At 41.6% G+C, this 15,339-nt stretch overlaps 2 protein-coding genes across 10 annotated transcripts in view; both read right to left on the reverse strand.

Moving 5' to 3' along the window:
* Window positions 1-7,449: 7,449 nt before the first annotated feature.
* Window positions 7,450-9,703, reverse strand: edn1 (endothelin 1). The gene is made up of 5 exons (XM_046835077.1): window positions 9,288-9,703; window positions 8,924-9,056; window positions 8,691-8,822; window positions 8,350-8,454; window positions 7,450-8,107 (listed from the first exon to the last, which is right to left on the reverse strand). The coding sequence occupies exons 1-5, from the start codon at window positions 9,346-9,348 to the stop codon at window positions 8,002-8,004; spliced, it is 537 nt and encodes a 178-aa protein (XP_046691033.1). The 5' UTR covers window positions 9,349-9,703; the 3' UTR covers window positions 7,450-8,001.
* Window positions 9,704-10,908: 1,205 nt separating this feature from the next.
* The window catches only part of hivep1 (HIVEP zinc finger 1), a 48,598-nt gene continuing 44,167 nt past the window's right edge, over window positions 10,909-15,339 (reverse strand). For all 9 annotated transcript variants that reach the window (XM_046834325.1, XM_046834328.1, XM_046834331.1 and 6 more), the window contains 3 exons: window positions 14,781-14,882; window positions 12,911-13,458; window positions 10,909-12,692 (listed from right to left, as the gene is read on the reverse strand). In XM_046834325.1, coding sequence (XP_046690281.1) covers window positions 11,556-12,692; window positions 12,911-13,458; window positions 14,781-14,882 — 1,787 coding nt within the window. In that variant the 3' untranslated portion in view covers window positions 10,909-11,555. The remainder of the gene's footprint in view (window positions 12,693-12,910; window positions 13,459-14,780; window positions 14,883-15,339) is intronic.

The raw sequence follows: 15,339 nt of genomic DNA on the forward strand, positions 1-15,339 counted from the left end.
GCAGACAAATCTGCAGCAACTGCATGATGCTATCATGTCAATATGGACCAAAATCTCTGAGGAATGTTTCCAGTACCTTGTTGAATCTATGCCACGAAGGATTAAGGCACTTCTGAAGGCAAAAGTGGGTCCAACCTGGTACTAGTAAGGTGTACCTAATAAAGTGGCCGGTAAATGGCCGGTAAAGTAGCCAAACCAGAGCATTCTTGACGCTTTATCAATTTTCCCTTTGGTTCTTCTCCATAACCCCAATTTATTTTCCTTTCTCTCCTACACAATTAAACAAAACCATTTTTCCTAGAATCTCAGAATCTCAGGCAAAAGTCACCAGTTGCTCTGACATTCTCTGCATGTCTCTGATGTCACACTGCTATGCTTTTGTTTGGGTTGAAAGACTTTAATCAGGTTTGAGGAATAGTTGTTCAAATATTATGGAACAGGCTGCTACGGTCTGCAAGCAAAGCGAAGGAGTTATTTTATCTTCTTCTGTCATAGTGCTCACTTACAGTGCAGCATGTTACGTCATGTGATTGATGTGATATTATTATTATTATTATTATTATTATTATTATTATTATTATTATTACTCAAAGACGCCTCACAATAAAGAACAATAATATACAATCAGACAGTCATGGACGTGGACGTGGACGTTGTACAGACGGCTCCAAAAGCACACGCAATATAAGCACATAAACAAAATAAAAGGTGAAGGAAACAAATACACATTATGACTGTCATGCTGGGGGAATAAACAGGTCTTGATTTACATTGAGCAATTCTATATAGAGCACCAGGGGGAGTCGAGTCTCAGAAGATCGACATGATCAGATGGGATTATGAGGGGAAAGTAACTCAGATATTTAATCCTAACATTTGGATTCAATATAAAAATTTACTGATAATTCCACAGTCTGAAGCTCTTTCAGATCATTTCCTTATTTCTTTTCAAATCTGCCTCAATCATAGCATAAGTACCTTAAGCACAATCACGTCAACTACCGCATTATCAATACCCTTCCAGAGTTATCGACATTCTGAAATCAGAACGTGAATGGCGTCAAAACCAAATTGACAGTATTTCAAATAGCATTGAAGGAGAATCTCCTGAGTTCTAGAAAAGTCTCTTAGTGCTGCTAGATCAGCATATTTCTCCTCCCTCATAGAAAATAACAAGCAGAATCCTAGATTTTTATTCAGCACGGTAGCAAAATTAAAAGAAAATAAAAGCACTGCACTCACACGTTAGGTCGTAATGATTTCATGAAATTTTTTAATAATAAATTTCAAAATATCATTTTTAAAAAATCCAGACTGTTAATATAAATTTAAACTATTTTAAAAATAACCTTGTAGACAGCAGTGTAATTATACCAGACAATCAATTACAAACTTTTACTCCTATTTAAGAGAATGACTTCATTTCCTGTATTTCCTCATCAAAATCAACTTGTGTACTTGATCCCTTGCCTTCAAGTTTCTGTTCTAAAAATAATAAACTCTTCCATTAGCACTGGTTATGTACCTAAATCCTTCAAACTGCAGTTACAGAATCAACCCTCTAATTAGGAAACCTTGTCAGCTGTCCAACTACAGTCCAATATTGAACCTCCCCTTTATCTCCAAGATTCTAGAATCTACTGAGGAATAACATTCATGAAATGTATCAGTCAGGATTTCGGCCTCATCATAGTTAAAGTGGTAAATGACTGTTATTGGCCTCTGATCAAAATAAAACATCATTCAGAATAAGATAATAAATAAAACAGAAATAATGTGTTATGTATTCTTTCTATGCGGCCCGGTACTAATTGAAATGTAAGCAGGAGAATTTTTATATACAACACTAAATGCATAAAGTAGCCAGTGACGGTTTGATAAAATAGGAGTAATATGAGCAGAGTGTTTAGTGCGAGTTCATACTCTTATATAACGATGCAATCCAAAAAAAAAGATCTCATCAAAATATTTCTCTGAATAAGAAAACATTCATGAAGGGTCTGAAGGCTATGTTGTTCCATTCGTTGTCATCTTCAGCAGTAAAAAATGTTTGGGTTAATGCGAGCAGGGAGAGGTTTCGGTTGTTGGAGTTATTTTCGAGGCGAAATCTTGCAGGTGCGTCTGTTCATGTTTTGGTTCATTTGTGAGATAAGAGTGTCCCATTTTCCCTGCCAGGGTTGAATTCTAAATTGAGGAGCAACTTGTAGAGAACAAGGGGAGATTAAATAATTCCTGCTTTAGATCTGTTGAAATAATTGTTTTAACAGTTAAAAATATATACAGTGGAACCCGGTTATCTCGACCTCGGTTACCTCGACAACCCTATTAAGTCGACGTTTTTGAAGTGGAACCGCCAAATTCTCGCTTTGTCTAAGCATTTTTTATCGGTTATGTAGACTTTTTTATGTCGCTGAACCCTGATATCTCGAGCACAAGGGGGGAATTTTAACGTCAGTTATCTCGTTTGGCGCTGTGCAGCCGCAGAAGAACTCACGAAAGTGGCGGAAAAATCAAACCTTACAGATACTACAGGTGTTAGTAAGTGCACATATGCATTTTTTTTGTTAAATGTTATGCGGCGCTCCCGGCTTCAACTCCTTACCGAGCGCACGCGCGAGCAGGGTAAGGAGCACGGCTCTCTCGGTAAGGAGCACGGCTCTCTCGGTAAGGAGTTGAAGCCGGGAGCTTCAGAGAAAGCGGCAGAGAAATCACCTGCCACGCCCCCTTCGGCCGTTCACGTTTGAGACTTTTCTGTCCCTCGTTTTTGGTTTCGGGTTCGGTTTTGGATCTTCCGGGTTTTTTTTCCGGCTTCTCTCTCTCTCTCTCTCTCTCTCTCTCTCTCTCTCTCTCTCTCTCTCTCTTTCTCCCCCCCCTCGGCATCGCGGACGTAAGTTTTTTCGGACACTTTGCTTTGTGTGTTTGTGTGGATTACTTCAGCCTGATGGTCATAAGTTTTCAGAAACTTAGTTACTGTTTATTTTTCTTTTTTTCCACATGTGGACTAAATGTGAGACGGCACTGTGCAGCCGCTGTTTTTTTTTTTTTTTTGAGTGATCTGTGTGTTTATAATGTTGGAGAATATAATAAAGGTTTGGATGGAGAATGGACGGTGGTTTGTATTGTATACTGGTAAATCTCTGCTATTAGTAGGTGCACTTATGCCTTTTGTTGTTAACAAACGTATGTACATTTTTATAGCATGACTTCATCAAACAAATCGCAGCTACGCTGTTGTGTAAAAACCCCTCCAAAAACACGTGCATGCACATTCTCATTTATTAACGCACATCATGTACATAAAGAAATTTCAAGCACGTTAATATACTGCCGCCATTTTGTTTTCGTTTATCTCGATCATCGGTTACCTCGACGCTTTTGGCACCCCTAGGACATCGACATAACCGGGTTCCACTGTATATATAATTTTTGGAATATTACAGCCGCTGTACAAAACGAACACCATTTCTCTTCCAAAACTCCAGCAGCTAGTCTCCTCAGTTCTTAGAAGTATACAGTTTATTCTCTCCCCATCTCAAGGCATCCTGAGGTTGCTCCAGCTCCAGTCATGTCCCACCTCATGAAGATTGTGGACCTTTAAAGAAGTAGATGTCGAACTCGCAAACATCCTGAACCATCTAGAGACTTACCAGTGCCAATTGGATCCCACTACATGTGTGGAGTTTTTGGACCTCCTGCAGTGTTTAAAGGCTCTGGCATGGAGAAGCTGGTGTTGGATCTTTGATTATCTTAAATGTTGAGCTATTTTATGAGTTGCTCAGTAAATCCTAGTTTTATAACCATAAAGACTGTATAAGACTGTAGAAAGATCATTACTTATAATCTTATAATCCAGTGCTCATGTTAGTATTGTTGAAAGATTTATGATCTCACTCTTGATGTCACCCAAATGAGGATGGGTTCCCCTTTTAAGTCTGGTTTCTCTCAAGCTTTCTTCCTCATAACATCTTTTCATAACAAGTTTTTCCTTGCCACAGTCGCCACAGCTGCTCATCAGAGATAAAAACACATCGTTCACCTTAACTCTTAAAGCTGCTTTGAGACATTGTCTGTTGTGAAAAGCGCTATAGAAATAAACTTGACTTATTCAGACTCGTTTCTATTAATTTTTCCACTTCAATTCATGTTTATTTGTGTTGCGCTTTTACCAATGAACATTGTCTAAAAGCAGCTTTACACAGATAATGTGCTGATAAAAATGTATATGTTCTTTATAAGTGTAAGTTTGTCCCTGATGAACAAGCCGGTGGCGAATGTGGTGAAGGATAAACTTCCAGAGATGGCATAAGGAAGACATCTTGAGAGGAACCAGACTCCTGAGGGAACTCATCCTCATCTGGGTTACACCGAATGTCCATTTATTACAGATAAACGATGTTGAGGTGTGCAGTGATGGTGATCAGAAGCAAACTGTAGTCCTGAATCAGTGTAGCAGACTGTTGATATTAACTACAGTCCAAATCCATCCTCAAAGCTCTTGTCTTACTCCGGAATTTAACGGATCTTCAGGCTGTTGATGTGAAACATCCCCAGCTGCACAGAGTGGCCTCCAATCGAAGAAAACACCATCCAGAGGCAGACCAGGGTAAAGTGGGCAGATCCGAGAAGGGAAGAGGGGCAGGAACAGTGGTCACTGGAACCTCAGGAGCATGTATAACTCGACCAAGAGAAAGAAAGACAGACAGAGAGAGAGAGAGAGAGAGAGAGAGAGAAAGAGAGAGAGAGAGAGAAAGAGAGAGGGGGGGTAACAGGGAGAGAGGGATATGGATTATTATGTGTCCTTATTGAGGTATAAACATTAGGGACACTGTACAGTTGAGACTCTGGTAAGATTCACTCTGGCAGCAGAACTAAAAGGAAGAACCAGAAGGTAACACCAACATGACGGATCTCAGAGATAAGAGATGACCCACCACACCACCATCAACAAACCTGAATGAACGTGAGAGAGTGAGGGGACGACAGCATACAAATATCCTAGTTCACCAAACACTCGAGATCCATGATCCCTGCAGATCTGCTCCTTTACCTCAGAAATATCTACTGATTTGAACACTGAGACTGTGTCTGAGTCCAAACACTGATTGGAAGGTTGTTTCATAACTGTGGGGCTTATAAGAGAAACATGTCCTGCTGTAGTCTTCATTATTTGAGGTACCAACAAATAGCCTGCACCTTTTGATTTAATTAGGCGTACACCCCATCAGGGTTGAACTTGAAGTGTTACACAACTTTATACTGGTGAATTAAAGTTGTGTAAACACAGAGGATATAAATGGAACTAAGCCACACTACCAAGGGCAGGGTAGCTGTGTCCTTTACCAGACTAAACTAGAGTGCTATGTGTTTTCTCATGAGAGTAAGGTATAACCTGATAAGTAGATCCCACTGATAAATATCCACAGGGTCTTTCTTGACATTAATTATGCCCAAATAATCTTAGGGGCTTATTTTTCTTAAAGAACCAAGGAAACTTTACAATCTGCTCAGCAAACCTGTTCAGAAAGGCCACCTGCCATCCAGTATGGAGATCTGAGTAGTCCACCACCATTGTAGGAACAAGTCAACATTTGCAGTTAATCACCGTTAAAAAAAATGGCATTATCGCTTTACATGTTGCACCTGACCTTAAGTTTCCATTCCTCATTTCAAAGTGTAAAGTTTTTCATTTCCACTGATGGGGCAGTTTTTCAGTCCAACAAGTTCTAATGCTTGGGTGGTGGAAAGGAACAAAACAATCCAGCAGGAAACTTCACAGGAGGGAGGACATTTCACAGAGTCATTATCAAGGTGCCTCATCCAGTTAATAAACCTCCACTTGACAAGCACATTCTAAAGACTGCAAAATCATCAGAGAAACACAGAGGATGGTGCTGCCTGAACCTCTTTAGACTAGTTAAAGACACCTGATAACACTTTAGACTCTTGGCCATGTTCCTCAAAGAATTTGTGGATGTTAAGGGTGCTTTATCCTGCTAAAAGTGGTTCCTGCCATCAGGGAACACTGTTACCGTAAAGGGGTGTAACTAACCCTAACCCTAATCTAAGACCTAAGGTTTCCCAGCAGAACATAACCCGGAGCATCACACTGCCTCTGTCGGCTCTTTCTAGTGATCTTTAACTAAGTGACTGTCTAGAAAAAGATCTTATTAATCTGCCCAGGACACCTATTGCTCCTTGATCCAGTTGTGATGCTCACCTGTCCATTGTAGGAGCTTTTGGTGGTGTAGAGAACCACTCTGCAGCTGCACAGCATGTCTGGCTGGAACAGTGTTTGAGAAATAATTCTGTTAAACCTATTATTTTTATGTTGTATTGTGGACAAGAGCAGTACTGCAGTCTAATCTGTTCTTGCTGTTTGGAGTTTCTCAGCTCATCATGTGACAGAAAGGAATTCTCACCATGTTTTTCAGGGAAATTCCATAATAGCTTTTAGTGTATGCTTTACTGCTGATGGGCATGTCTACAGGCTGAGCAGAGTGTGTGTGTGTGTGTGTGTGTGTGTGTGTGTGTGTGTGTGTGTGTGTACATTGTAAAAATAGGATAAAAAATGTCCTAACTGAGTGTTAAATGAAATTTCATATCTAGTCCACATCATCGCTTTCAACAAGAAGCTGTGTCAGATCAAGCCGTTAGCATTCACATATTTGATAGACACTTTTGGGTTTAGATGTATCTGCTGTAGACCATGTTACCTGATGATTTTTGAGATGGGGTGCTTCTGGGCGTCGAACGTAGATGTGTCCTTGAGTGTTGAACGATTAACGGTAATTACACTGAGCGTACAGTAGATGCCTTACTTCTGAAGAATTTGACCTGTGTCTGCTTTCAGACAGTTTGTGTGAGAGTCAGGCAGTGTCTGAACAAGGGGGCGGGGGGGGGACTCGTTGGCAGCACTACGGAACATCGAAAGGTGAAAGCCTGACTGCCTCTCCCCAGCGATTCACATTGTTCTCGCCATGCGAGCAGAATTCCTGTTGAGGTGAAGACATTCCTCTGTGTGTAATGGGCTATTATGTTTGCTTAGCTCCTATTCAAACCCTAATGACTTACGCCAGAGCCAAGGTCCTCAGAGACCGCCGTGCTTGTCTTGATAGGAGGACAAGGTCTTTGTGTTTGGTTTCAAAGCTCGATCAGAAGGTATTTAATGCCGTCGATTACCACATCTCTGGAAGCAAGCTATACCATCTTAAGATTGTCCTAATCCCCTATTGGGAATACGGCTCTCATTGTAAGCGGTATTGTGGATATGTATTGGTATCGGAAGATTATGATAATGATAATTGTGTTGACAGCTTAATCAAATGTATGATTTATTGCTATCGCATCATTTCTTTAGCTAGTGGAAAAGCTTTACTGTATGTACAATATTGAACTTAACACCATCACCTCCAGCCGGATTATTTGATTCAATCGAATTTAATTTAAGTTTGATTTCAAGCCATTGTAAATGAATATAACATGGAGAAAAGTCACCTTCATTTTATATAATATTAATGATTTATTTCCTATAATGCAGACCACCATCGTGGCTACGTAACGACAGCATTTCACAGAAATATCACCACGGCTTGGGCCAATATGGCCTGCTTTTAAATGCATTCTTCCACAAATGCTTTTATAAATATGCATTACAGGGATTATACAGTAGTTTCAGCTCTATCGCTACACAGCTTGGAAAAGAGATCTGAACCACAGCAAAATAAAGGTCGAAGCACTGTATATGGATGTAGCACATGATTGTTCCTGGTTAAAAAAAAAAAAAAGTCTTGAGCTGTTGAGATTAACTTCAGGATTTAAAAAAAGGTCCTTGTTTTCTCCAAAAAAAAAAAAAAGTCCCAAAGCTTCCCAGTGAAAGCTTGTCAGGTGTGTCTGTGTGTGTGTCAAGGTCCAAGCATTAGTTCTTCAGGAGAACGTTGTCTACGTTCGGAAAAGCCAATTTCTCGGCGTGGCTCGTAAAAGTCCTGCGCCGTGCGTCCGCCTCTAGGATGGCATACTCTCATCAGTCCGGTCTCGTGCTCTGTGGGACAACCTCGTTCGCCATTTCTCCAGGAGAAGCCGGAGCTCCATAGTGGCCCTTTTGCGAACCCTGGAAACAGAAGGAGCACATCTGGGTCACTTCAGCTGCTTCACTTCAGTGCTTTTATGGCTTTATAGGATAATCGATAGAAACATTTAAGATTTGGAGAAATCCGAGTTCATCACAGATGAAACATCATTTCTCTTTCATCACAATCTAGATTTTGTTTATAAATGAAATCCAATGGCGGGTTGAAAAAGATTGTTTATTCTACTGTACATTTAGTTTCCCAGGGTTCAGTGGTGTCTTACCTTTTTCTCCCAGACGTCTTGGCAGCCAGATCGTATTTACACTTCTTCTCGGCACAGTCATGGCCTCCGGCGAGAGGGATCACCTTGTCACGCGCTGTCTTACGACTGAGAGAGAGAGAGATAAAGAGAGAACGAAAGAGAGAGAGAGCATGAACATACCAGGATATATGAGAAGAGCAGCTCAGTTGCGCGTGGAATGTCTCCGGTATTGAAAGCGCGATGCATAAATCCCCCCAAAACAGCAAAATAAAAACCTGCCCCTGCAAGCTCGCGCGCTCTGGGTTTATTTTCGGCCACGTTTGCATGTGGATGTGTGGAATTACCCCCTCCCACGTGCTTACCTCGTTGTGATGCGCGTGCGGCAGAACCACCCGCACGTGCCGTCGGTGCTGTCCGCGCACTCGCAGCGCGCCGGCTCTCGCGCTGAGCGCTTCCTGCGCACCGCGCTGCCCAGTCCGTACGACACCGTGCGCCTGGAGGAGGAGGAGGAGGAGGAGGAGGAGAGGAGCAGAGCACAGGTCAGTATTCATCAAACCTGCAGCCATCACATCTCTCCGTCTGACCACACACTTACTCCGGAGTGTTGACCCAGATGATGTCCAGGTGGCAGAAATACACGCACTCTTTATCCAGCAAAGTGGCGCACGAGCATCGCTTGGGTCTGGAGTGGCGCGTGCTGAGTGCGGCTTCACCCACAGACTGTAGAGCTGGGATTAAAAAGTAGAACATTAGAAAGAAAGAAAGTCTGCACTCCATCTCCTGATTGTCTCCAGCAGCATGCACAAAAATCTAGGTTTTAAAAAATATATAGTTTTCCTTAAGAACGTTATTGCATGCAGTATTTTGCTTACTATATAAAAAAATCTATATTTCCGTTTAATGTTCCAATAAAATCTAATCTGCAGGTGAAATGTAATTCCTAAGTTGAAGGTACATACCTGTGTGAAAGATTCCTGAAGAAAGCACAGACATCATGGGGAAAAGAATCCGTAATTCCATGATAAATAGGGAATTAAATAAATAAATAAATAATATCAGCTCTCTTTTTAATCCGATTTATGCATGAACGCATGCAAATGTAAAAAAAAAATGAAATGAAATGAGCTTGTTGGAGCAGTGTGTTATTTGCGCAAAGTATTCCTGTTGATGCGACCTGCTGTAAGACCTCCACCTGCCTCCCAGGCTGGCTTTATATATCCAGCGCCACGGACCACCTCCTGCCTCGCGCCCGTGCGTCGCGTGTAAACAGTCCTGTCCGAGACAATGTTGTTTGTTACCGGTCACTGACACGCAACGTGGAGGTCGCGATAAGAACTTCTCGAGTTCCAAGATTCCAGGCGCTGCAGCTCGAGCCAAAACTCTGCACCCTTCCCAAAAAACAAAACAAAATAAAAACATTGAGGTGCAAAGCTTAGGTAGGACCAGTAGGTGGCGTCCGAGTACATCAAGTAGACAGGTCGGGTCTGAAGTAATTCTAAACCAGTAGGATTGGTCATGTATTTGTAATAAATTGACAGAATACCTGCTGGTTCTCAGAGCTTCAGTACAGCACCATGAACATGATTACTGCTGAAACATCTCATACGCTTTCTAATAAAGCATTTAATAATCTAGTGCTCGTGATGATCACGTCCTGCTGCGTACTGGATGAGCTTTAGACTAGACACCTCACAGCTGTTTTCTTCACTCAAATGAGGAAGTCCAGCACTGGAGTGTAAAATGATCCTTTCTAATCTTTTGTTAGTAAAATAAAAAAAAAAAAAAGGATCATCCCAAATAAATGAGACCAGAAGACTTTTAATGACAAATTTGAACATCTCAGATGCTTTGCAGGTCATCATGTTCAGCACCAGTCCAACTAGTCCAAGCTAGCATCTACCACTACACCTGAACGTGTAGAAATTCTAGAAATTGGGGTTTTTAAAATCATTGTACTAAAAAAAAAACAGATGATGTGTTGAAGTCATCATAGAAGGTTTCATTAATGCAACAGCTTAGAAGCTTTCTCTTTCACGTATATGCCCAATGAGGAATCTCAGCACATCAAGGGAGGTTTGGAGTCAAATAAGGCTGAAGTTATACAACATGCCGTGTTTTGGAAGGTTTCAAGGGCGTTTTTTTAGATTTTTTCAATTGCGATTCCTGTTTTTGACAACTGTCGTCAACTATCGTTCTCAGATAAACCAAGCATTCAATAGTATTTAAGTGTTTCTCCCACTTACAGTGGGTCTGGTATCTAGGCAACATCCTCCCCACCCACTTGGGTTTAGGTTCTGCCTGTTCTGTACAGCATGTCCTCTGTGTTTGTGCTGCAGTAACACTTTCCAGCCACACAGTGTCACTATGGGCTAGCCTCAATGCTATGGAAGAGGCACGCACCGCCACCGGTATAGCAGCATGAGTCATGATCGAGCTCCATCATGAAGACATTGTTTAGGCGTACACCGTATATATGATCCGAAATGACCTTAGTGCGGGATCAGTGTTCAATCCTGAAAGAAGCTAGTTTTCTCGAAGAAATACAGAAACGTCTGCAAAAAGCTGACGAACACGGTTGAGTACAGTTGTAAACAATTTTTTTTACTGATACATTTTGATTGTGTAGATACATCCATGTAAAGTGACCATTTTACACATACTCATGGACTTATGGAGATCAACTGGGCACTAGATGTAATATAATAAATAGATGAACACAACATCTGTACACCAAAACACTTCCCCAAAAGCCATATAAATGTTCATATATCAGTACAACATTTATTTACCATTGACAACCATTTGAAAATAAAATGAATTTACCTCCATAGTTTTTTTTCTCTTTACTTATTTCCATGACTTCTAGGCTAATTAAGCACAGGCAAGTACTAGAAATGGAAGATAATATTTACAGTTTTCTAAAGAAAATCCAAAAAGGCACAAGTGTCTGTACAACATGTACAAAAAGAAAAAGAAAAAATCTCGAGGTGACCAAAATAAAAGTAAAAAAAAAAAAGAAATTGGTCATCAGTTATGATTGCACATACAATTATGAATGTCAGAAAGTGTGCTTTATCGGCGGCTTGCAAGGTGCAAAACCCCTTAAGTGTTTTCACTTTTACAAAGTGACTAAGTTTTACAAAAAAAAAAAAAAGAGCTAAAGCAATTGACAGAATGATCGAGAGATCGGTAGAAAGAAGGAAGTACCGAGTTTCCGTTAAGGACCCTCAGGTAGCAATGACAAGTCTGTCTTCGTCATCACTGGAGGCATTGTTAAAGTCATCAGTTACTTTTTGCCTGGTGAATTGTTGTCGTGGCACTCTTGCCTCACCAGCTTCCACAGCTGGTGCCTTTTGTGCACTCTCAGCTTCTCCCTCTGTGGAACAGGAGGGATGTGGTGGTTGTGTTGATTTTGCCTTTTCGGCATCACTTGTGCTAAGCACTGCATCTTTTCCACTCCTAGTAAGTTTGCTTGGCGAGGTCATTTCCACCAAAGGCTTTACAGCTACTGGAACTACTGCTACAGGTGTTGCTGCTGGCCAAGTTGTAGGAGAGCTGCCGGTGGGGGAAGATGCCGGGGGAGACTCTGCTACTTGTGAAACTATGGCTACCCCCTCTGGACTGCCTGGCTTGTCCGGGACCAGAGGGCTGATAGCAGAAAGGGGACTGAGGGAGGGTATCAGAGCAGGCAAAGCAATGTTGAGGATCTGCAGGCCAGAAATATGACCCGGGGAGGCTGTGCTGCTTTGAGGTGCTGGACTGGCGGCCAGGACCTGCATGCCCAGAGCTGCATTTAGTGCAAGACTTTGTTGTGGCACCAGTTGGGTGGAGTTCGCTAAACCCACCACACTCAGTGTCTCCAAGCCAACAGGTTGCAGTGTGGCCTGGGAAGCAGTGAGGGTCTGAAGCCCTGCCACCTGGCCAAGAGGGAAGCAGGGTAGAACACTATTTAGCGGATCCTGAACCACAAGTGGCTGACAAGGTGAGCCCAGAGGCTGGGGGGAGTTGTTAGACATCGGGAGAGGGCTACTAGCCTGTCGGTGGATAACACTGACTGCTGGAATGGTAAGCTGGACGGGCCCTGCTTGAATGGGCACAAATGTAGAATATGCCGCCAATCCAGCAGGCACCAGCTGGATGCCTCCTACCGGGACCATGCTATGAGGGGAGCGAGTAGGCTGCTGGGAGTGTAGGGGGAGGTGACTGAAGAGGCGAGTAGTGGCTCCAGGTCCGGTTTCTTGCTCTAGACCCAGAGATGGAAAGTGCAAAGATCCCTGAAGGGAGTCGGAAGTTGTCTGGGTGCTTCGGTCAACATTGAAGTTAGACTCGTTTGTGGTTTGGGAGTTACTGGTGGTTGATTCCTCCTGTAAAACAGTATTATAGATTTAGCTACTAGTTTTTTTTTTAACAAAACTTGTATACAGAAAAATTTTACTTTTATTCTGTCAGAAATTAATTAACCATTTTTGACCAATGTACCTTTGCATGCAAGATACCTGCCAATCCAAAACTCAATGCATAAAATATAGAAAGAGAAATGTATAGAAAGAGGAAGGTCAAGTGGAAAAGATGTAGATCATACCTGGCCCAATGAGGAGCTCTTGCTTGGCACAGGTGGACTTGGAGGCATATCAGGGTCAGGATAATCGATGGACATCTGTCTGCAGGGTGAAACTGGGCTCATCATGTGGACAGACTCCGTGTCAGAGGAATTCAAATCTGAGGTAGGCACCGGGTAAGAGACAAAGGAAGAGGTGCTGGGGCCATGGCTAGAGCAAGCAGCATAGCTTGACATTTGTCGGACCAATGACACAGAGCTGGTTATGGCCAGTGAATAAGTGTACGATGCCGGATCCTTTGATGCTGGAGGAATTTGATGGAGAGGAGTTGGGTTAGGGTTTGGACTGAGAGACATTTGTGCTAGGAGAGAGCTGGGTGCTGGATCAGCCTGGCTGGATGGGAGATGCTGGGGGCTTGCGGACACTGATGGCGTGGCAGAAAGGCCTGACTCTGCCTGGCTGTCCTCCTCATCTTCCTCCTCGCCATCATTATCCTCGTCGTCGGGGCCATCGGAATCATCGCCATCAGAATCTTGTCGATCTGCGTTGCCTGTTCTTCCATGATCACCTCCTGAGGAAGTTTAAAAAATAATTACTGTGGGAAATTACTGTGGGTAATTATCTTTCTAATCAAATCAAAATGTGTTTCGCACAATGCAACCAAAATGGACCTAATTTTATCCTTTAGGAGATAAAGAAAGTCTAAAATAAACATTAAAACACTTCAAACTGGCTTGTTCATTATTTTTTTTTTAAACAGTTTAAAAAAATTTGTGTGAAAAGATCTTAAAACCGGAGCTACTAAATGAGAGAATTCCTATTCCTAAGAATTTTAGAACCGTCATTATATATTCTGTCTTCAAGAGAGAAAGCATTTAACCAAAAACAAGATTACTTGTCACATATAATGCAAAAACAAAGCACAATCATGACTATTCAAAATACTTATTGGAACATTCAATAAGGTTTTATCGAGTATATTGTGACACTGAAAGATATTCAACATAAGAAACCGAAATCAAACCACGGAACTTTGTATAGGTACATCATACAATAAACAACTTTAAGCTTTACTAGATCAGAAAAAAAAGATCTTGAAACAAACCTAATGATCGAACACAATCTGCTTTTGCATGGTATTTTATTCTTAAAATAAGATCAATAAAATCATTCAGGATAGAAATGAGTTTTGATTTAATGAGGAGTTTTTGCAGTGTACAAAAAGAGCACCCCTCTACTTGAATGCCACCAATGCCACCATCTGCATAACCAGTAAATAGATCGATAGACAACATGAGAGTCACATTAGCCCCTACCATCCTAAAAAGGCCTCAATGTGGTAAAGCCTGTAATATGCAATAAAACTGAAACCGAAAAAAAGGAAAAGAAATGTTGTTGAGTGACTAGAACAAGAGAAAGCTTAGAGCTTTTATCATCTCTAAAATTAGACGTTGCAATTTCCCCTCGCTAAAGGCTGCTCATGCCGCCCACATGCGCTTACAGTTAACAAGGGAAGCTGCTGCATTTAGAATCTTTTAATTACACCACAGCACTGCAACTGATCAGGCCTGCTAGTGAACACAGTGCAGGACAATCAGCATTTAATGGGTGTTATTATTAGTAAACCTATTAATGGGCAAGTTGTTGTTACATGTCTTGGGGGGCTTTGGTGTAAACATACTGTATGACTGTATTTTGGATTTCTTTAATTAAGCGAGAGTTAAGTACGTGCTGCTTTCCTTCACGATAGAACATTTTCAGGAGCGGAATACTAAAAAATAAACAAACCTTTCCTTCATACAATCAGACTAGAAAATCACTTTTGTTTGCGTCAACTGGCATATATGTTCCCTAACCTTTTTATTTTGCATTGCAATGACATATCAGTGGTACCTGAGTCTTCAGTGTCGTGGTCCTCAATAACACCAATGGCAACTCCCATCTCCATACACTTCTTACTGTGGGCCTTAGATTTCATGTGCTTTGTAAGGTTTCCTGTGGAAGGGGTGAAACAGACGGGGTCAGCTGAGGGAGGAGGGCTACATGGCTGGGGGAGTGAATTGCATAAGTCAGACATGTCTCTGAGCCTCCATGTTTTGGTTGAGCAACTGTTACAGAAGTTCTTAAAGGAACGTAGGCTGTTCTGACAGCGTATGCCTCTCTGCAGTAAAACGTGGGTAGATGAGCATGGTATGAATCATGTAGGCCTTTTTTTTTTTTTGAGAGAGAGAGAGAAGATTGCAGGCATGAGAACACTACGTAGGAATAACACTGTATGTACAGTCTTGGTTATGTTTGTGTGTTTTTAAATACTGAACACGTTCTAGTTCAGGATCAAAAGATTGTCACGAGAACATTGATGAGTTTTCATTTCCTGATATTTACCCACATTATTAGTGTTTGAAGATAATATATCTTTAAATTCATTTACAGGTAAATGTACAGGATGATA

This window comes from Silurus meridionalis, chromosome 22 (genome assembly GCF_014805685.1).
Source record: "Silurus meridionalis isolate SWU-2019-XX chromosome 22, ASM1480568v1, whole genome shotgun sequence".
Taxonomy (NCBI): Eukaryota; Metazoa; Chordata; class Actinopteri; order Siluriformes; family Siluridae; genus Silurus; species Silurus meridionalis.

Coding starts and splice junctions, on each gene's coding strand:
- edn1 (XM_046835077.1), bottom strand. CDS start 9,348: ATGGAATTACGGATTCTTTTCCCCATGATGTCTGTGCTTTCTTCAGGA. Junction 8,823..8,923: donor ATCTGGGTCAACACTCCGGA/GTAAGTGTGTGG, acceptor CTCCTCCTCCAG/GCGCACGGTGTCGTACGGAC. Junction 8,108..8,349: donor AAGACGTCTGGGAGAAAAAG/GTAAGACACCAC, acceptor TTCTGTTTCCAG/GGTTCGCAAAAGGGCCACTA.